This window comes from Ctenopharyngodon idella, chromosome 4 (genome assembly GCF_019924925.1).
Source record: "Ctenopharyngodon idella isolate HZGC_01 chromosome 4, HZGC01, whole genome shotgun sequence".
Classification (NCBI taxonomy): Eukaryota; Metazoa; Chordata; class Actinopteri; order Cypriniformes; family Xenocyprididae; genus Ctenopharyngodon; species Ctenopharyngodon idella.
In genome coordinates, this window is record NC_067223.1 from 24,045,020 (window position 1) to 24,067,027 (window position 22,008).

At 36.2% G+C, this 22,008-nt stretch overlaps 3 protein-coding genes across 15 annotated transcripts in view; 1 reads left to right on the top strand and 2 right to left on the bottom strand.

Annotated features, from left to right (window-relative positions):
* Positions 1-22,008, top strand: part of LOC127511224 (uncharacterized) — a 239,084-nt gene that overhangs the window by 203,470 nt on the left and 13,606 nt on the right. The window lies entirely within an intron of this gene.
* LOC127511190 (gastrula zinc finger protein XlCGF57.1-like) lies at positions 1,728-7,769 on the bottom strand. 2 transcript variants are annotated; one of them, XM_051891895.1, is made up of 3 exons: positions 7,655-7,769; positions 7,007-7,199; positions 1,728-3,240 (listed from the first exon to the last, which is right to left on the bottom strand). In XM_051891895.1, the coding sequence occupies exons 2-3, from the start codon at positions 7,125-7,127 to the stop codon at positions 2,159-2,161; spliced, it is 1,203 nt and encodes a 400-aa protein (XP_051747855.1). In that variant the 5' UTR covers positions 7,128-7,199; positions 7,655-7,769; the 3' UTR covers positions 1,728-2,158. The 2 variants fall into 2 exon arrangements, with proteins under 2 accessions (XP_051747855.1, XP_051747856.1); XM_051891896.1 differs by having other exon boundaries at positions 7,007-7,194; positions 7,655-7,735.
* On the bottom strand, positions 10,534-19,343 carry LOC127511081 (uncharacterized). The gene is made up of 6 exons (XM_051891512.1): positions 19,269-19,343; positions 17,470-17,643; positions 14,722-14,771; positions 12,788-14,636; positions 12,573-12,686; positions 10,534-11,355 (listed from the first exon to the last, which is right to left on the bottom strand). The coding sequence occupies exons 2-6, from the start codon at positions 17,591-17,593 to the stop codon at positions 11,114-11,116; spliced, it is 2,379 nt and encodes a 792-aa protein (XP_051747472.1). The 5' UTR covers positions 17,594-17,643; positions 19,269-19,343; the 3' UTR covers positions 10,534-11,113.

The window sequence follows — 22,008 nt, forward strand, 5'->3', positions numbered from 1 at the left end:
CTTTTGCAGCGCGTTTCCGTATTTGCATGTGTTGTGAACTTTTACAGCACGTTTCCGTATTTGCATGTGTTGTGGACTTTTGCAGCGCGTTTCCGTATTTGCATGTGTTGTGGACTTTTGCAGTGCGTTTCCGTATTTGCATGTGTTGCGAACTTTTGCAGCGCGTTTCCGTATTTGCATGTGTTGTGAACTTTTACAGCACGTTTCCGTATTTGCATGTGTTGTGGACTTTTGCAGCGCGTTTCACTATTTGCATGTGTTGTGGACTTTTGCAGCGCATGTATTGTCAAACTGATGAAGATGTTTTCTTTATTTTCTGGTGTTTTTTCTATTTGCATGTGTTTTCTTCATTTGCAGCGTGTTGAGCTCTCTCGGCAACCGTAATATGCAGAGTTGTCTGTCTAAAAGTACACTGTATATAATACTACTGTTTGTTTGTGCACTTCTATTTCCTATTCATATTTTACCCTTTGTTTGTCATTGCGGTGTATTTAGATTCTAGTCACGGTGCAAAATCACTAACTGATTTAGTTTTTATCAATATGCTTTTCTTACAACTGAGTTACCAGTATTGTCAGTAACATACCTTCAGTGATCCATTTTAGTCTGAAGGAGATAACTGATAACAAATGTACAACAGAAATGCACAGAGAAAAAAAAAAAGACTATGCAGAAGTTATAACACACTTCCTGTTTCCCTTTTTTCACCATAAATTTGTTGCCTTGTCATGGTCAAACTGTTTAAGATATCAAAAATCCAAATTTAGCATCCACAACGTCTTGGTTTCATGCTGACTGAATTTGGTGGCGATTGGATGAATCCCCTAAGAGAAGAATATTCCAGAGTATGTGTTTTTACTCTCATCACCACTGTGTTTGGTAGTTGTCAGTGTATTACAAAAGTACAAAACAGATATTAGTACTTCAGTAGGTTGGTAAAATAACATTATATCAGTTAATGAAATACGATTTTTACTGTGAATTTAAATCTGTAAAACCCAAAATGTTGCTACCATATTTTTTTTTACGGTAAAGTTCTGGCAACCACAGCTGCCTTTTTTTTTTTTTTTTTTTTTTTTACCATAAATTTTACAGGGATTTTTTAAAAGTGTGTGCCACGTGATTCTGGAATTTAAATGTTCCATCACTCTTACATACTACTTTATATGTTTACACTATATAAGAAATATGTGTGTGTGTATAAGAACTGATTGAATGTGCCAAACCACTCTTGCATGACTCAACCTGGATTTTGACTCATTTGAGTGAATTGGTTTGTCTGGACTATTTATAAAGCGAAATCATTATGTCAATTGTAACCGAGTGCATAAAACGTTTTAGTGAATTGGTTTGTTTGGATGATTCATGTAGATGATTTTTTTGTTTTTTATGGTTGATTTGAGCAGTGAATTGTTAGCTTTCTGTTGTTGACATTATTCATTTCCATAATCTGATGAAGTTCTGTTTACATTTTTTTTTGTTTACAGTTTCTTGTACAAGAATAGCAGCAATAATTTGTATATATTACACGTTTGTGGCTTTCAGGTTTAGCCATGTGAAGTGATGACTCGGCGCTTTACGCTATATGGATGCTATCAGAGACTAACTAAGCTTTTTTTTTTCATTATTATAGAACCATGATTGTCAAGACAACCATGCTTAGTACACACACACACCCATCACGGATTACACATCGGATCACATCCAGCATATCATGACCCCAGACATTTCTGTTGTATTTTGTTTATTATTTTGCACAAGCCTATGCATCTTTTGTGTTTTATTTGATACAGATTTATACTTCTTTTGAGTAACTAGTTCATTGTTCATTAGACTAATCAATAATATGAAGTGAATCTAATTCTTGACTCTGGTTTCTTTACTCTTTTCCTTTTAAAGGGATATTCACCCAAAAATTACTTGCCCTCAAGTTGTTCCAAACCTGTAAGATTTTCTTTTTTCTTTCTATTTTAAAGAATGTTGATAACCAAACAGTTGCTTTTGTGTTCAACAGAAGAAACTCATACAGGTTTGGAACAACATGAGGGTGAGTAAATGACAATTTTTGGGTGAACTATAACTGGGAATTCGGCCCAATTAATTTAGTAGCATAACAGTAAAACTCATTCCACACTGATGACATACACAAACTGTTCTCTCATACATGAATACTCATGTGGTACTTAAGGGTTATTTTATACCCAAAACTTTCTCCACAGTGGCCACATGTAAACGGCTTCTCTCCAGTGTGAACTCTCATGTGTCTGTTAAGGATTCCTTTTCGGTTGAAACTTTTTCCACATTGTTGGCAGGTGAAAGGTTTCTCTCCAGTGTGAATTCTTATGTGGTCTACAAAGTGTCGTTTTTGATTGAAACCCTTTCCACACTGAGGACATGTGTAGGGTTGATCACCAGTGTGAATTCTCATGTGGTATTTAAAGTGTCCTTTTTGAGTGAAACTCTTTCCACACTGAGTGCATGTGTACGGTTTCTCTCCAGTGTGGATTCTCATGTGAACTTTAAAGTTTTCATGTTGATCAAAACTCTTTCCACACTGTTTGCAGGTGTAAGGCTTCTCTATAGAGTGAATTCGAATGTGTCTGTTAAAGCTTCCTTTTTGAGTGAAACTTATTCCACATTCTTGGCAGGTGAAAAGGCTCTCTTCGTTGTGAATTCTCATGTGGTCATTAAGGTTTCCTTTTCGGTTGAAACTTTTTCCACACTGTTGGCACCTGTAAGGTTTCTCTCCAGTGTGAACTTTAAGATGGACTCTAAGGTTTCCAATTTGAGTAAAACTCTTTCCACACTGTTGGCAGGTGTAAGGCTTCTCTCCAGTGTGAACTCTCATGTGTCTGCTAAGGCTTACTCTTTGAGCAAACGTCTTTCCACACTGTTGGCAGGTACGACGCTTCTCTCCTGCGTGAATTTTCATGTGGACGTTAAGCTTTTCATGTCGATCTAAACTCGTTCCACTCTGTTGGCAGGTGTAAGGCTTCTCTCCAGTGTGAACTCTCATGTGTCTGTTAAGGCTTACTTTATGAGAGAAACACTTTCCACACTGTTGGCAGGTGAAATAACTTCTACTTCCGGTCTTTTGAGCACTTTTTTGTGATGAAGTCTTTTCAATCTGGGAGCAAATAAAAGTTTCTTCCTCAGTTATGAAATCATGGTGATTCTTATATCGATCATTCTCTTCCATTTCATTCAGTACTTCGCTCTCCTTTTTCAGCTTCATCAGGTCTAAGGCAAAAAGAGACAAACACAAATTAATACCAGATTAAAAGCACAAAACATTTAGACATGTAATGCATCAAAACCAACATACAAGTAGATCCTATAACCAGAGGCTTCACACCGGGGGGAAAAGGGGACAGAGTGCATAGGGCCCCATATCGATGTCCTGAATACCTGAGCATATTTGACCCATAAGGTGGCAGCCAAAATACAACCTGTCCCTTAGTCCCAATCCCATCCCACTTTCCACAGAAGATCTCACCAACATTGCTACCTGCTCTGACTCATCATCACCACAGCCTGTACTACTGGCAAATTTCCCACCACATTTAAGCAGGTCAATCTTCAATCCTACAGCAGTTGAAAACTATAGACCAATCTCTCTTTATGTAATAATAAAAAAAAAAAAAAGTAGGGGGCGTGTCCTGTAGAAAGAGAGATGGCTGAGAGACATTACAAAAGAGAAAAGCTCAGAAGAATATCACTGGAAAAAGAACTAACAACCAACTCTTGCTTGTATATACTCTTGTATACTGTATGTTTTTTTTGTTCTTCCTTGACATTCGTTCGTTTGCCGTCTTCAATTTTATTTTTGGCGAAGCATTATTTTGCTTTGTTTCAGCTACAGTAGAGACATCCACTCTTGCATTGTGTGTTTGGGGGCGGAGCAATGAAGGGAGGGGTGTGTTTGTTGGGGTTGATGTCAAATATCAACAGTGTTTCTCAGAAATTGGTTACTGCACCTTTAAGGTCAAAAAGATTTGTGTTCATAATGGATCTAGACATAATGAATCCCTGACAGATAGAGATTTGCAGATTTACTCTACACCATACCTTTGATGTGTGGGGATATTCATATAAATACTGGGCCTGGAGACTACCAGCAGATGAGAGAGAGTGCCTCTTTTATAAACCACAGTAAAGTTGTGAATTCATTGTAGTTTAGGATGTTTTCACACTTTTCAGGGGTCTGAGCAAGGTTCACTGGATTTTTGGCCAATTATATGAACACTTTAAATCAAACCGAACAAGATCATCTTGGGAGGTGGTTTGCTTTCAGCTATTGGTACGGTTCACTAAAAATGTGCATTGTGAACATAAATTGCTCTGGGCTCTTGGTTTTTCCATTCACAAAATCCAATGTAGTTATTTAGTTTGGTCCCCAGATTCCTCCGTATAAATTGACTATTCAACATCATCTAAAAGCATATAAGGAAAATATATATTTTTTTATTTTACCTATCAATCTCAGGTGGTAAAGACTACTCTTGACAACAGGACTGATCTGCTTATTGTTAAGTAAAGATGAGTTATTAAAAAAAAAATAAATAAATAATAATAATAATAATAATAATAATTCACTCCAAGACTTCTTCACATGATCTTGTACATTTTATGACAATGGACCCAACTGGGCAACCCAGCCAGATAAGCAAGACAAAGAGAAACCTAAAATCAAGACTCATTTAAGACTCATTATTTGCCAGCCAATATATTTTTTTTATATTTTTGATAATATTTTTAAAGTCAATTTAGGGTGTTCTCAGATTAACACTTCTTGTGTAAAAAAATTGGGAATCGTCAGCACAACAATGATAAGCTATGCTGCATTTCAGAAAAATACAGCTCAGGGGAACCATGTACAATGAAAATAACAAGGGTCCTAAGACTGACCCTTGAGGGACACCACATTGTAGCTGACCTGAATAGGGACGATTTAAAACGTGCACTAGGGAAGGTTTATATCTCATGGCCACATGGTGTCATCTTTAATGTTGACATTGTAATTTTAATGTTCATTCACACAAAAACTGCATAGTGCTGCTAATTTTTTTCTTCTTAGGTTTAATACAAAAATTGGTGAAATTATATCAGTTGAACATTTACAGCGCTAGCAGTCTCAACAGTCACTAAAATCACGATATGAAATTTTCATACTGTTTCATCTCTACCCGCAATCCACCTGTGCTCATTTGATTTTACAAGGTAAATATTTTTTTTCACCTGTTTCATCAGATATTAGCAATTCACTACTGCCAATTTTTACACACTTCCCTTGCTGACTTTCCTCCATTTTACACCAATATTCCACAATGTCAATGGTGCTTAAAATGGTTACTGATATGGGTATTATGTACAAAATGTTCTATATAATGACATATTAGCTAAAGTCTGAATTTGAGTTGCTTTGCAAACAATGTGAATTTTTAAGGGTGGATATGATGGTCTACCAGTTGAGAAGATCAGCAGCTTTAAACATCTTTGAAGGCTTTATATGATCCACTCAATTATGACTTGTTTATTGCTTGATTCAATGTTTATTTACTGCTATTTATGTTCAGGTATGTTAAAATGTTAGCATAGTCCTTTGAAGAGTAGAAAAAAACTTGTTTAGAAAACACAGATTTCTGTATAGAATTCGTTAGCGTTAAAAATACAAATCTCATTCTGTGACTGTTTCCCGAGGAGTACCTCAAGGATCTGTTCTTAGTCCACTACTATTTTTAACGTAGATGCTTCCTCTGGGTCAGATCGATGATAAGCTATGCTGTATTTCTGAGAAATACAGCTCAGGGGAAACATGTACAGTGAAAATAACAAGGGTCCTAAGATTGACCCTTGAGGTACACCACATTGTAGCTGACCAGGCGTGTGTTTCCCGTACAACGACATAACTTACTAGAGCTGCACGATTCTGGATAAAATGAGAATCACGATTTTTTGGTTTTAAATAGAGATCACGATTCTCCCGCGATTCTGAATATACAACCAAACAAAATAACATGCAGTTTACCAGAGGTTCTGACAAAATAGAAATTGCTGACTCTAATTGCTGGAAAACGTTTGAATGAATTATTTAAAAAATGGTTTTGAATGAATTCAGTGACAAATACATTTGTTAACAGTCAGTTGTCGCCACCTAGTGGAATTAGGTGTAATTGATACAACCGTTAAGTCCGTTTCAAAAGGATGTTTGCTCTATTTTGATGGCTATCGTAGACATCGGTGTTTAAATACTAACTTAAAACTTCATGAAAAAAAAAAAAAAATCATGCTTTGAACCCCACATCAATCAGCCTAAGTCTTGTTTTTTTCTATCTCTGTAATATTGCCCTTATACAACCTTCATTAAGTCTCAAAGATGCTGAAACTGTTGTCACTGCATTCATAACCTCAGGCCTATTGTAACTCTTTGTTTTACGGCTTACCCACTAAATCCACTAACTGCCTGCAACTAATTCAGAACTTAGCTGCTCGTGCCCTTAACAAAAAAAATTCAGTGCACATCACTCCCATCCTACAGCAACTGCATTGACTCCCTGTTACCTATCGCATTCAGTTTAAAATACTTGTCAGGATTTAGCACTTTCTCACCTCTCAGTATTAATACACGCTTATGTCTCTGCCCATATTTTGAGATTGCGTTCAGAGAACTTGCTTGCAGTACCTAAGCTCAAACTATCTACTGGTTGAGGTAGGACATTCAGCATTTCAGCTCCTAAGCCTAACTCCAGACCTTTAAAACTGATCTCAAAACTCACTTGTTTACATTATGTTCTGTTAACTGATTGTATCTTTTGAATTTGAGGTACATGCTTGCTCTGGTATTCTCCTGTATGTTATATGATCTGTCTGCCTGTTCATGTTGTTGTATCCTGATTTGTATCTGGCAGTGTTCTTGGGTTCTTGAAAGAGACATTACAATTATTATTATTATAGCTGGACATTTTAGGATCAAATGAATGAGTTCAGCTTTGAGAATGAAACCAACCTGTTTGTTCCTCAGTATCTTCTTGTTTCACTCTGAATGTTTCTTCAATCTTTATGTCTTCAAACTCCTCTTTAATAAATGGCATATTTATGTCTTCAAACTCCTCTTTAATAAATGCCATCTTTATAATAGTGTCGTCATGTGGATTTCAGTCGCTTAGCCAGGAATTTTTCCTGTATTTGAACAGTCTGTCCTGTTTAAGATGAGACAATAATTAACAGAGAGAAAAAAAAATCCAAACTAAATTTCTGGAGTAGTTCAGCACTGGTCTGTCAGAGTAATATTTAATAGACTTAAATGACCTGATTAGATTTAAAAAACAAAACAAATACAAAACCAACACTGCAAATTAATAAGAGAACACAAACTTTACAGACACTTCATATTTAGGCATTTATTATCTATATTTGTTATATAATGAGTAATATTTAAATGATTACAATTTCATAAAAATGTTGGCAATTTGTTTGTAAAGGTTGTGTTCTGATTCACGATAAATGAGATACACATTTCATGTTACTCGTGTGTGGATTCGTTTTACTTACAGAAAATGTCCTAAATTGAGTTTGGATAAAGCATTATAACGTTACATTCAATTACATTACATAAACTTATTTCACATCACTTGTAAGACTAAAAAACACTTACCGGTTTCTATCGATTTAAACAGCTTAAATCCTTAAAACAAACCTTCAGCCGAATCACCACAGGAGCAGGAGCGCGGCGCAGCCTTATGACATCCCACATCCAGACCAAAATAAAAGTCCCGTTCACACGCTACTGTTTATGAACACATAGGTGTATAGAAATGTAGTAACCATTTTTACCAAATAATCCTTGTATTAAAATTAAATAGTGACAAATGTGATAAAATAAAAGTGTACGAGTTTAGCATGTAGAGTCTAAAATGTGTAAAAAATTATATTTCAACAATCAGTATAAGTAAAAGCAGCAATTACATTTATTTAAATGTCATTTCAATACCAACTATTATTGCTAAAAGGTTCAGTCCAATTAAATATGTAATATTTCACAGATTTTTTAAATAAAAAGTAGTCTTCAATGTCAAGGGCCATTTGTGTGAGTTGCTGCCCATGTAGTGATTCAAATCCCCACAGAAACAATTCACATCCGCTAGTTCAATAAATGTCCTGTTTATAAATTATATACAAATAAAGAATTAATTCTTCATATTGTATTGTATTAATGTGTTTTCCTGAAAGACTTTTTAAAGTGGAAAACACAAGAAAAATGATTGAGAAATGCTGTTTGAGTTTATTTTGACTTGTAAATGTCTTCATGTTTTATTATTCATTCTGTTTACTTTCATTTTTCAATGTAGACTTGAAAATGGAAAATCCAAACCGAATGGTTTACATTTTGGCTGATATTAAGAGTGAATGGTGTTCAGTTTCTAGATACAAGATGTAATAACCAGTTTATTATTAAACACCATAACTCTAGAAGTATATCCAGCACAGGGGTACAAAAAAAGTTTAAGTTTTTCGAACAAAATACCTTCAATATCCAATTACATGTGTAGGAAACGCTGAAGACCAGGAGTCTCTGTGAATCTTCAGCAGGATTCAGAGATGGTACTGTGTCGAGCTGCAGTATTCAAGTCTCATAAAGCAGTGAAACATTGGAGTTTACAGATTTTAGGAGGCCGTCCTTACAGATGGAGACAAAGCACTCAGACAGTCCAACCCTGGTCCTGGAGGGCTACATTTGGTGTGATGAAAAGGGTTGCAGCATTGATTTTAACGTGCAGTTACATTTCGGACATAGAGGAAAAGAGGGGAACCGAGAACTCATTCTGCATTTTAACCAACGAAAATGGTCTCAAGTATGTCACAATGAGTTTTAACGAACAAACAAAAAAAATCACAAGGACCCTCGAGAGAAATAAGGAGAGCAGACGTTGCTTCATGTTCCAACAAACTGGGAACCCGCTTTGTCCTGTTGCCTCACTAGAAAAGTACTTGTCTCTTCTGCCATCAAACCCCCCTGCTTCTTACATTCACCCCAAAAGGCAAAACCTCTCTAAATGTGTTTGGTACGTAGATCACGCAGCAACACATAAGTCTTATTAGCTTATCATAATTTACATTATTATATCAAGCCGTGACTTATTCACAATACAGCACTAGCCTCGAGTACCTTACTGCTTACTTATGCCAGAGCTTTCAAATAAAAATGGAAAGCTTTTAAAAATCATGGCTTCAAAACTCAAAATGTATTTATTATTTATAAAGCAAGGTAGATGGCATCCTGATTTTTTGCCTATTTTTACAAGGACATGTGTCCTAAAAGATTATGAGGACAAATGGTTTAAGCCCTGGGTATACTTCGCTTTTTACGCGCACAATTGAACGCACAGCCTTGCAAAGTATCCTTCATTTGACTCGTACGCATACACAGGAGTTATGAAGACGTATGCGCAGTTTTCAGCAATCTCTCTCCACGAGTTACAACCCATGTAAACATATTTTATGCTAGAGTTGTACAAATGAGGATACTTTCTAACATCTTCGCACAATCTCTCGTACATGTAGGCCTCCAATGACGCTGTAGCTCGCATGTGTTCCGGTCTGTTCTGTTTATGCACTTTTTCTTTGACCACCTTGTGAATCGAAGGCCACACCTTGTGGATAAACTACCTACTGCAAAAAAACATTTTAATGCGCATGTGTGACCTGCGCATACAAGTACGCTCAGTTACAAAAATCTGTCGGTGCGCATACTCTTCACGTCATGCGCACTGAGCGATGAATAGGAGAAACTGCAACGCGCAATATGGCGGAATACGTCCCGCCTTCTAAGAGCCAATCGCTGATTGATAAAGTCATAGCATCACGGTAGCTGGTTAGAAGCTCCGGTTCTCATAGAAACCTGAGATTAGCGCTTAGGATTGCACATGCGCATTGGCTCGTGTAGCCTGAAAAATAAGCCTTTTTAACACTATTTGAGCATAAGAAACAACATTTATGGGACGGTTCATGTCAGATTTTGTTGCTGATTTGAAATATGTTACTTAATTGTGAGTTCGCCAAGCATTTTTTTGATATTACATGATTACCCCATTAAAATAGATAGGACTTGGCCTTGGATGCCTGAAATAGCTGCCCGGAGGTGTTGCAAATATAGCCGCCGAGTGAACAGACTTTCCCTGAAAGGGACTTTGGTTGTTTTCAGTGTGCTGGCTAGGTTTCTGGTCATTCGCTGCCGAGATAGCAGCTGGAATCACTGACAGGAGTAATAGTGCACCCCCTCATAAACATATCCAGTTACTGGGTCACATAACCCACCGCTGGACTGCCAAACCAAATAAAAGAGGCCTCCTGCCCTAACATCATCTCTATCGTGTGTTCCTATAAAATTTTTAGAGTCAATAAAAGAGAGGCAACACAAGAGAATGGACCCATATCAATATCACCAAAAGTAGTGTCATGACGCATGCCTTTTTTAGTCAGCTGCCACAATCTTTCTTGATTACACTGTGAGTCATGTTGAGTGATCATACCATGTTCAACTAAAATGAAGCCTTTAATGTCTAAATGAGGAGATGACACAAGGTACAGCTGCTTTTTCTTTGACACTTTGCAAGTGTGAATTCGAAAATCCATACAAGATCAAGCTTTATTAAGATTTCTTACAGGCAATTTGGATGTAGTACAATAGACACACAACTGAGACATACAATTTTTCTTGAAAATAATAAAAATACAAAAAGTATATCATACATTCTAAATATAAATTCCTTTAAAACCGTTTAACAATCAAATTGCACAGGGAACAAAGGAGTATTTGTACCGGTTATTTTTCATCTTTGGAAGAACTTGAGGGCAAGTAATAAAATGTTCATTTCTGGGTGAACTATCCCTTTAAAAAAAAAAAAAAAGCAGCTACGTTGAATACAGAAACTGGAATACGTGCATATAACCCAGAAGACGGCAACGAGGCAACATTTACTTAAACAGTCTTACAAAAATATTTACAACAAGAGTTCTTGAAGACTAGGCTGGAAAGAAACCAACGGCAATTCAAATTTTATGGCTGCATTTCATGAACATGGACAGCTTAGTAGTTGGTGGTACAAACAGCACTTTAATACTGACTCCTTTTGGCTGCTACACCTCTGTTTCTCACAAAATCCCTGATGTTTTGGGCTGACCGGTTTTGTAGCACAGGCTCTTCTGCAGATTTGCACTTAAGACACTCTGATATTGTGGCCAAATGTCCTTTGGCTATGTGGACTTTAAAATGCCGAATCACGGCAGCAACTTCTGCTTTTGACCACATTCGTTTCTTCCTGTTGGTAGTCCCACGATGTTCAACATTTTCAGTTTCTAAAAACAAGAAAGCATTGCATTGTGATATGTTTAATATTTTAAAAACGGTTAACGCATGAAATGGGCGTAACGGTTCTCAGTTCATCTTAAATCTGACAACGCTCCTATAATATAGTTTGTTGAAAATAACAATGACTAAAACAGACAGACAGAGTCAAAGGATACGCATTCTGGCTTCCCAAAACATTACAACAGCGATGATCCAAAAAAAAAAAAAAAATGGACAAAAGTCACTCTTTGTAAACTTTGGTCATGTTAGAGGATACGGCTCTCCTATTGACCAGTCATTTAAGCTCATTAAATCCTTGCCAATTTAAAGATTCAACCGCAAGATGCGAAAGATGCGAGTTGAGTGTGCACTGTGAGAAGATTTGTGTGTGCGCTCATCCGAAGCATATACACGCTTATCTCAAGACAGCGCGCAAATACTGAAGTCTTGAACTTGAACAGACACATTAATACAAAAATTATGTCAATGTGCTGATCTTGGCGAGTATCCTAGCAAACATAGTCGGTTATGTCTTAAGTGAACGTAAACAGTCAAAAAAGACAACACACGTGTATCAGTATATTGATCCATGCATTGTCTTAAAGTGACAGCAGACTAATATTCCTGCTGCTGTATGTTTTTAATGTTAATCAAACAACAAAAGACAAGAAAATCACTCACTGTTCTTGACTGAATAGCTTTTGTAACTTTAATAATGATTAATCCTTATTTAATTTCTACAGTGAAGATTATATGCAATGCTATTTTACATTTGATAATTCAATTTCATTACATAAAAACAACTACTGTTTGATATCTAAATAACCCGAAAAGCACTGTTTATTTTATTTGTATCTTAGTTCAATTGAATTTATTTGTGCTGTTGCTTGTAGTTTAATTGACAGTAGTCCTTTTTCCCCCTGAACATAGTACATACCAAAACTGCGACCCTAAAACCGTTACAAAAACTGAACCGTGAGTAACTTACACCTCAAATTTTTACAGTGGCTGAGTAAGAACACATCAAAAACTTAAGTCACAACACAACATGTGCAGGTTACTTTGACTCAGGTCTGTGCTCATTTAGGAAGAAGAGTTGCTTTCGCATTCCCGCTAATCACAACTACTACAGGTAGTCTTGAGTACAGTACCACAGTACACTTCTCGGTCCGAACACCACTACCTTATTTAAAGGCTCTAAAGAAAACTGATACGTTATAATTACCTCCATTCTGGCAGGCTTCTTTTGTTGACACTTCTTTTTGTCTGCCAAATGAACTGGTGCCAGCAGGTTCATCATCTGCTTCGTCATCTTCAGTATCAGTCAACTGGATCTCATCTGAAATCATAACGTTAATAGAAATTTAAGTGCAATACTCTTTTACGAAAATTTTGGGGAAAAGCATCTACAGCACATTTTGTAATAGATATCCAAAATACCTTCAATTTGAATCTCATCAAGTGACTTTCCCTGAATGCTTCCAAGACAACCTTTGTCCATTGCTAAAAGTAGTTTTGAGATTTTCGCGAGCCGAATTGTCGCCTCAGGCAGTCTGTAGGGATCACGGTGGACACGTATATCATGTCCCAGAAAGTCAGCCACCTGGTCCAACACGTTGTCTTTGAGGTTTAAAATTTGTGAAAGGGTTGCAATATGTTTCCTAAGCTGGGTTGTGCATAGATATTCTGGGTTTTTGGCTCCACACTTTTCTGCATGAAGTCTCAAGCTGGCTTGACCACTGTAGTAACTTGAACATTCTGGTCTAGCGAAGAGATAGATATTGGTATCCTGCACACCACATTCCACTCTTCTGACGAGTAACAGATTCAGGGAGTCCTCCATGTCTGGTGTTAGGAGGACTGCAACTTCTCGTCCACTTTCATCCATGATTTCCACCCGACTGAAGTGCTCACAGAGCTTCTTTTCAAACTTGGTTAATCCCGAAGACACATCAACATGGAGTGGGCTTTTGTCTCTTTCATAGAAGTTCTTCAAGCACATTTTGGACACCTCCTCTGCATGCCTTCGATTAAAAACTATAGCCTGAGCAAGAGTGGCTGTTGCAAGGTCAGCATAACTTTGGGGAGATGCTTCTTTCTTCAATTTGTCAAAGGCAGCCTTTGCAGCCTTTTCAAGGTGAGTGTGAAGAAGTTGTACATCCTGGGTAAAAGGCAAGGTCGATGGTTTGTTGAATTTCTTCAGTGTGTTCAGGGCAGAGTGTGACACAAGCTCACACCACTTTGTGGAGTACAGTGACTTGAAAGCTTCGATTGATTTGATCAAGTCCTCATTTTCTGTCATCAAAGCCCTACAGTGAATTATGTCAGCTATTTTCATCAGAGAATGCCCTATTTTTAGAGCAAGACTCGGTGCTGTGTAAGAGTTGTTTTCTTCATCAAAACCAGACACTTTTTTCACAGCTTTGACAACTTTGTGAAAATTTCCAGGCATGACAGCATCTTCAATGGTGTATATAGAATCACCACGCAAAACCAACAACAACCGTGCAAGTTCCCTTAACTTCTGACGAATATAGTCATGTTTTGTAGTGTCAGCTCCATGCTTCTTGAACAGAGTTTGTGCCAGCTGCAAAATGCCAAAGTCATTGCGAACAACTGTTCTTAAATCATCCTGTCTGATTGGGTCGACAAGCTTCAAAATCCCTTGAGAGATGCTTTCAGAGAACACAGACTGAGCAGTTGTGGCCAAGCCCAAGACATTGGCCTTTTTAGACTCACCAGAAGGCCGTTCTGGCACGAAGTGGCATCTGCGAGAGTGTCGCCACAGTTCACTGCGGGAAAACATTCCTTTGCAATAGACACAATGAATAAATTTAGACTGCTTAGAAGTTCTTTTTAGTTTGATTTGCCCTGTTCCATTTTTGAGAACACCTAAATTGTGCTGAAAGTTACCACGATTTCGTAACTTCTCCAGAAGTAGTCGTCTTTTTTCTGAGCGTTTTGGATAACTGAGAGCCTCCATCACCTCTGCTTCTGTCTTGTGTGTCTCCAGATGTCTGGCAATTTTAGACTGAGGTTTCTGACAAACGTAACAGTAGTTTATTCCTTTAACACCTGCTTTGTCTTCTGTTGCTTCATCAGTTGTGTTTTTTTTTCTAGTATGAAATACTTCAATATTCCCTGAGAGGGGACCCTGGGACAGACTAGAGCCAACCACAGAACTTGTATCCAAATCTGATTCAGAGTCACTGTCTAGTACATTATCCTTATCTTCATGCATGTCCTCATCTGATTCATTATCAGCTTCTGAGCTGAAATCAGGTTTATCCTAAAAATATAAAACATGTTTAACTAATACAGTATTCTGTATAATAAGAGATGAAATAGTACTTACAAAAGGAAATCTGACATACCTCAGGTGACGCTTGCTTGAGACAATACTTATGCCACACGCCAGAACAAACTGTAAGACAAGAGGCAGTTAAATCTATATATCTATACTTCAGTACAGTTGTGTACAATTTTTTTCAGTATACTTTGATGAATAGAAAGAAATAGAAAGCTTTTGTAACATTACACACCCCCATTCAGAAGTTTGGGGTCAGTAAGAATTTCTTTTTCTGTTTTGGAAAGAAATTAATAGGTAACACTTCACAATAAGGTTCATTAGTTAATGCATTACCTAACATGAACTAATCATGAACTGTATTTACTAATATTCGTTAATGTTAGTTAATGAAAATACAGTTGTTCATTGTTTGTTCATGTTAGTTCACAGTGCATTAACTAATGTTAACAAGATTTTAATAATGTATTAGCAAATGTTGAAATTAACATTAACAAAGATGCTGTATAAGTGCAGTTCCTTATTAGTTCATGTTAACTAATGAACCTTATTGTAAAGTGTCACCAATTAATACTTTCATTCAGCAAGGATGCCTTAAAGGGTTAGTTCACCCAAAAATGAAAATTCTGTCATTTATTACTCACCCTCATGTCGTTCTACACCCGTAAGACCTTTGTTCATCTTCAGAACACAAATTAAGATATTTTTGATGAAATCCGATTGCTCAGTGAGGCTTCTATTGCAAGCAAGATAATTCATACTTTCCATGTCCAGAAAGCTGCTAGAGTACAGTGAGTACCTTAATGTTATGAAGTGACGAGAATACTTTTTGTGTGCCAAAAAACCCCCAAAATAAAGACTTTTCAACAATATCTAGTGATGGGCGATTTCAAAACACTGCATCTGAGCTTAACAAATCTTTCGTTTCGAATCAGTGGTTCAGAGTGCCAAAGTCACATGATTTCAGTAAACGAGGCTTCATTATGTCGTAAGTGTTTTGCAATTTCAATAGTTCACATGACTTTGGCAGTTTGATACGTGATCTGAACCAGTGATTCAAAACAAAAGGTTCATAAAGCTTTGAAGCTTCATGAAGCATTGTTTTGAAATCGCCCATCACTAGATATTGTTGAAAAGTCTTTTTTTTTATTTTTGGCGCGCAGAAAGTATTCTCGTTGCTTTATAATATTAAGGTTGAACCACTGTAGTCACATGAACTGATTTAAATATGTTTTTGGTACCTTTCTGGCCATTGAAAAAGGAAATAATCTTGCTGGCAATAGATGCCTCACTGAGCCATCGGATTTGTTCAAAAATATCTTAATTTGTGTTCTGAAGATAAACAGGATGTGGAACGACATGAGGGTGAGTAATAAATGACAATTTTCATTTTTTGGGTGAACTAACCCTTTGGAACAACACTATCAGCAGCACAGATGGTGTCGGGAGCTCTCAGATTCAGTGCGTTTCCCAAATAGTGGATTTTAGCCTGGATTAATTTGCAAACAGCATGACTCTTGTCAATCTCCTTAGTGGTTTCAATATAGTGGAAGCCAAAATGAGTCCACGCTTCAGCTCTGCGGTAGTCTTGTGAGCTAGGTTTGCTAATGCTAACGATGCACCTTTGCACTTCTCAGTGCCAGAGTTTACGTTCTGAGACAACACCGCCACCTAATAGTCAGGTTTAAACCTAACACAAAGGCACTGAAATTAATTTTGGATGTAAACAAACAAACATATAAATATCGATACAGTGTTCTTGAGAATCAATATAGAATCGCCAAACATAATATTGCGATATTCACGTATATTGATATTTTCTTACACCCCTTTCATCAGCACATCCCGAAACTTATTGTAGACACTACAAAACAAAATTAGGAACCTTCAAAATTGCATAATAGGAGCACTTAGAAATTTGTACTAGAAAAGGTTTACCTCCCATGCCATTTGGTGCCATCTTTAATTGTGTTTATAATTTTGCGTTTATTCACACAAAAACTGCATAGCGCTGCCAATTTCAGTCTCATGAAAAACCAAAACTTTTCTTCAAATTGTGACTGAATTACACAGTAAGCAAGTAAAGAGCACTCATTTTATAATCACTGAAGTTGTCAGTCAGTTCAGTATGGTACATTTAAAAAGAGTAGAATATTTACGATTTTCCCTATTAAAATTAGGTTTCTGCATGTTACTGTTGTCAATAAAAGTTATAGGGTTAGTTAACCCAAAAAATTTAATTTCTGTAATTAGTCACCCTCATGTTGTTCCAAACCAGTAAGACCTTTGTTCATCTTCAGAACACATATTAAGGTATTTTTGATGAAATCCAAGAGTTTTTTTTTTTTAATATCCCATAGAAAGCAACAAAATTACCACATTCAAGGTCCAGAGAAGAAATAAAGACATTGTTAAAATAGTCAAAGTGACTGCAGTGGTTCAACCTTAATGTTATGAAGCGACAAGAATACTTTGTGTTATTTAACCTTTTTTCCTCTCCTCTGTCTATGACGCAGTTGGCGCAGTACAGCGCTACCATGTTCTATATCCGAATGGCAGTTCAGTAATGGTTCTGTTCACGTGATCAGCACGACGCATGTGTGTGATGCTGACGCAGGAGTCGGACAATAATGATTTGCCGTTTAGACTTAAACACGGAAGTGCTGCACTGCGCCAACTGCGTAGGAGACTGAAGAGGAAAAATTGCTGAATTAAGTCGTCAGGTGCTGGCGCCACCTTGTGTAGATCTTAGTGGTCACTGCTCTGAAATGTTAGTCTGGAGCCCTGTGAGTTCAGCTTTGAAACCGAAACCAACCTGTTTCTTCCTCAGTATCTTCCTGTTTCATGCTGAATGTTCCTTCAATCCTCAAGTCTTCATGTTTCACAATGAATGTTTCTTCAATCTTCATGTCTTCACTCTCCACTTTAATGAACGCCATCTTGATAATAGTGTGTCATGAGGATCTCAGTCGCTTCACCAGGAGTTTTTCTGTGTGTTTAAGATGAGAATAATTAACAGAAAAAAAGAAGAAAAAAAAACACTCAAAACTAAATCTCTGAGTGTGTCTAGTTCAGTGAGTACTGAGAGAGTCAGTCGAAGTGAGAGTTAAAAGGAAAAGTTCACCCAAAAATTAAAATTCTGTCATCATTTACTCACCCTCAGGTTGTTCCAAACTGGTATAAATATCTTTGTACTGCTGAATTTAAAGGATTTTTTGCAAATTTTGGAGAAAGTTTGTAACCAGGCTGCTTTGGGCCACCATTGACTTCTATTGTAGGGGGAAAAAAAACTATGGAAGTTAATGGTGGCCCAAAGCGGCCGGGTTACAAACTTTCTTCCTTTGTTTTCAACAGAAAAATAAAAATTTATACAGGTTTGGAACAACCTGAGCGTGAGTAAATGATGACAGAATTTTTATTTTTGGGTGAATTATCCCTTTAATGGACTTAAAAATGACCCGATTAGACAAAAAAGAAAACTCAAAGCTAACGCTGCAAATTACTAATAAGAAGACATTATTGCGTATTTAGGTATTTATGATCTACATTTTGATATATAATGACTTATCGATTATATTTAAAAGATTACACTTTCATGAAATATTAGGGTCAATAACATGACGTGCATTTGTGTGTCCAAGCACATTATTTCCTTTTAAAATAATTTGATAACTTCATGACACATAGCCTATAACTTTATTATATAAAACTTTAGTTTTAATTCATTTTTAGTACATTTAAATACATATTTTATGTTTTCCTCAAAATGTCAGGTGTTGCAACTGTCAAGAAAACAGACAAGAAAACTATTTAAAATGGTGTCTTTTTTTAGGTTTGAAACCTTTCATATAAACAAATTTCATAAATATTAGCTTTAAAGCTGTTGAGATCATTGGAAAAACTTTTGTCCCACAAATTGTATATGTATAACTGCAAACATTGTAATGAAGCATCCAGAGGAGCCCGACTGATCCTTGTGGCAGAGTGAAAAGGATCTCTCTCAAATACTGGTAAAAACTAATTAATTTTGAACTAAAGATAATTTGAAGTATGTGTGGGTTGGTACACTTTCCATGGCAGGTGGTACTATAAAACTACTGTATTTGGTTGTACTGCCTGACATAAAAAGTAAAAATAAATAAATACATTTGAAATGTTATTTAACATATTTACCTTTTTAAAAACCTGTTAAAACACATTGTTAATGACTCAAAAAATGCATTACATCGGTTTTGAACAGATTTGATTTGTCAACAACCCATTTGCAGCTGGTTTATTAAAGTTGTCATTACACGTGTTTGTTGTTCTCGTTCATTTATACTGTTTGAGCAAGTGTCAAGATCCACACGCTTCGAATCACTGAATCATTTTGCAAAGCATTAGATTCTATTGACTCGAATGAAATGAAATTGAGTTTCGAAAAGCTCAGTTTCTCCATCACGATTTAACAGTGACCGAATTCGTGTTTATGATACACTGATTCAAGCTAAATGAGACATATTTTTTACTGTGTGCATGCGCACAAAATATCCTTCATTAAAGTTAGATAAAGCAACAGAGCAAACCATTGAACAGTTTCTATCGATTTAAACAGAACAAATTTTTAAAACAAACCTTTCTTCAGCCGAATCACAACAAGAGCAGGAGCAGGCTTATGACATCATGTTACCACACCAAAATAAAAGTCCTGAAACCATAAAATCCCTTTAATAAAAATTAACAGTGACAAATTTGATAAATAAAACAAGCATGTTAAAAGAGTGTACAAGCTCATAAAGCAAAGTTCATGCATGTGTCATACATAAAATATTTAAAATGTTGACATATAAAGTTCATTTTAGTCTAGAAATTGGTATAGAATGTGTAAATAGTTCAAGAATTAGTTCAAGTAAAAGCAGCAATAAAATGTTCATGTATAAATGTAATTCATTCAGTTGCAAAAACTATTGCTAAAAGCTTCCGTCCAATTAAAAATGTAATATTTCAAAGAATTTTAATGAAATCAAAAGGTAAGTGTTCAATGTCAAGGGTCATTTGTGTGATTCAAATCGCTCACTAATGAGTGAACACAAACACAATTCACCTGCTCCACAGAAAACCCTGCAGTATTAAAATCTGCCAGTTCAATAAATGCCCTGTTTATAAATGATACACAAATAAATATTTCTTCATATTGTATTGTATTAATGTGTTTTCCTGAAAGTATTACGATTCATTCCATTCTATGGTGGCACACACACACAAATGATTGTGAAATAGTTCATTTTGACTGAGATCATTTGCTATAAGAAAATGTGTTCATATTTTATTATTCATTTTATTATACATATTATTCATTTGTTTATTATTATTATTATTATTTTTTTAACCTAGACTTGAAAAGTAAATCCAAACTGAATGGTTTTAATTTCTGAATGTTTTAGTATACAGGCCTAAGTTTGGTCTCTGTTGAAGAAGAAACTTAGCAGATTATTTATAAAATAATTATTTAAGTTTTTTGTAATTCAGATTTTAAATCAGATTTGTCATTATATGCTGACTTTGAATGCTTACAGTGTCCATTGTTTATTAAAAAGGAAGAGATATAATGAGAGAGTAGTAATGAGCGCCGTGTTCGAGAAACGTGTGCAAGAACGATCAGTAATGTCAAATTTTAACTTTTGATCAAAACTAATGTTAAAAAAAATTGTTTTTTATTAATATTTGTTCTAATTAATATAAACCATAAATAAAATACATTAAGTGGTACAGTGAAATTGAGGTTGTATTATTAATTTAAATGCAGTTTAATTATCAGTGCTTTTTGTGCATCCACAAAAACTGCATATATATTGCATAAATAATTAAAATGTCAGTGTTTTATTGTTCATACACAAAAATAATGCATAAATAATATATATTTATATTATCTTTTTTCATTTCAGAAAGAAACAGTGCACAATGAGTGAGTTTGTTCAGAGAAAAACAGGCAAGATTTTAAAAGCATGATCAGTGTACCTAATCCAGGATACACACTTACTTCAAGAACACACTTTACTAATCTGATAGAAAGTACCAGGAGGCATCTTAGAAGGTAAAGTGTGACACCAACTATACTGAGAGCAGAATTAGGACAAGTGTAGCCACAGAAGCCTAACTTGGCATTACATGGGGGATGAGTGGAAGATGATGAGTGTCTGCCTCACTACCATGCCACTTAAAGACAGACAGCAATGAAAATTGCAGAAAGGTTGGAGGATGTAGTGGCAAAGTTTGACATTCCCACAGAGATAATCACTGTTGTACATGACAATGGTGCCAATATTGTGGCTGCAGCAAACATCTGGAGAAGAAGCTTGGATGGGCCAGTAGCAGTGAATTAGTAGTGAATTTTATAAAGAATTTAAAAACCTATTAGTCGACCCCTTATTAAAATTCCTACTGTGAACTCATGTTTCCATTAGAAAGAAGTTTCTGTCTTGGTCTGAGTATTTAAAGTGATGAAGGCTCAGGGTGCGATTCTGCAGCCAAATCGGCCCATAATGCTCAGCAGTGTGTATCTTTCTGATGTCAGGTATTCATCTTTTTCTCTTTATTTTTTGAGCATTTGATATTTTGTATAATAAGAAATTAAATAGAAATTAAATAGAATAATCAAAGAATAATCAAATGTGTAGCTAAACTATTATACAAATGTCCAATAATCAACTGGCATTAAGTCAGATAATAGTTTAATTGGACGCGCTGAAAAGACCGAACATCCAAGAAACCTTGCCCGTCCTATGGGAAACCGTCATTGGGCTGATTGGACGGGCCTTACAGTATGTGTGTGGCCATCTGAGAAGGTCGGCGCCCCCGTGATGAAGCCTGGGACCAGTGTTACCAAGTCCGTTGTTTTCCCGCAGAATTGGGCTACTTTTACATTGTTGCTGCGGGTTGAATTGACCCAAAATAACGTGATATAGTCCCTGGAATGCGGATTTTACCAGGCAAGCCCTGCCAAAAACACGAATTTTATCCCCCGGAATGCGATTTTTACCATGGTAGTTTTGAGAAGCAATTGGGTGGGTTTTGTTGTGAAAACCTGGCAACGTGCCTGGGACTTAGTGGCAGTGTTTAACGGCTTCTCCTTCACAGCAGTTCATTATTTATTGCAGCTAAGTTTTTCTATACAGTGTAAAGAAGGAGGAGCAGAAGTGTTTGTGCTCAAGGACTAGTGCTGCCTTCACATGCTATCGGACATTTGATAATTCCCACTTCTGAAGTTGTGATTGCGAGAAATGGGATGGCGTTTATCTGCAATTTTTACCTAGGAAACTTATAAAATAACTGTGGTCCTACTTCTAGAACCTTGAAAGAAAATCAGCCATCTTGG

Excerpts from the sequence above, each read along its gene's own strand:
- LOC127511190 (XM_051891895.1), bottom strand. The coding sequence starts at position 7,127 with ATGGCATTTATTAAAGAGGAGTTTGAAGACATAAATATGCCATTTATT. Across the intron at positions 3,241-7,006 it reads AGATACTGAGGAACAAACAG|ACCTGATGAAGCTGAAAAAG; the intron begins GTTGGTTTCATT and ends TTTTTGCCTTAG.
- LOC127511081 (XM_051891512.1), bottom strand. The coding sequence starts at position 17,593 with ATGGCGTTCATTAAAGTGGAGAGTGAAGACATGAAGATTGAAGAAACA. Across the intron at positions 14,772-17,469 it reads AGATACTGAGGAAGAAACAG|TTTGTTCTGGCGTGTGGCAT; the intron begins GTTGGTTTCGGT and ends CTTGTCTTACAG. Across the intron at positions 11,356-12,572 it reads AGAAGCCTGCCAGAATGGAG|AAACTGAAAATGTTGAACAT; the intron begins GTAATTATAACG and ends TCTTGTTTTTAG.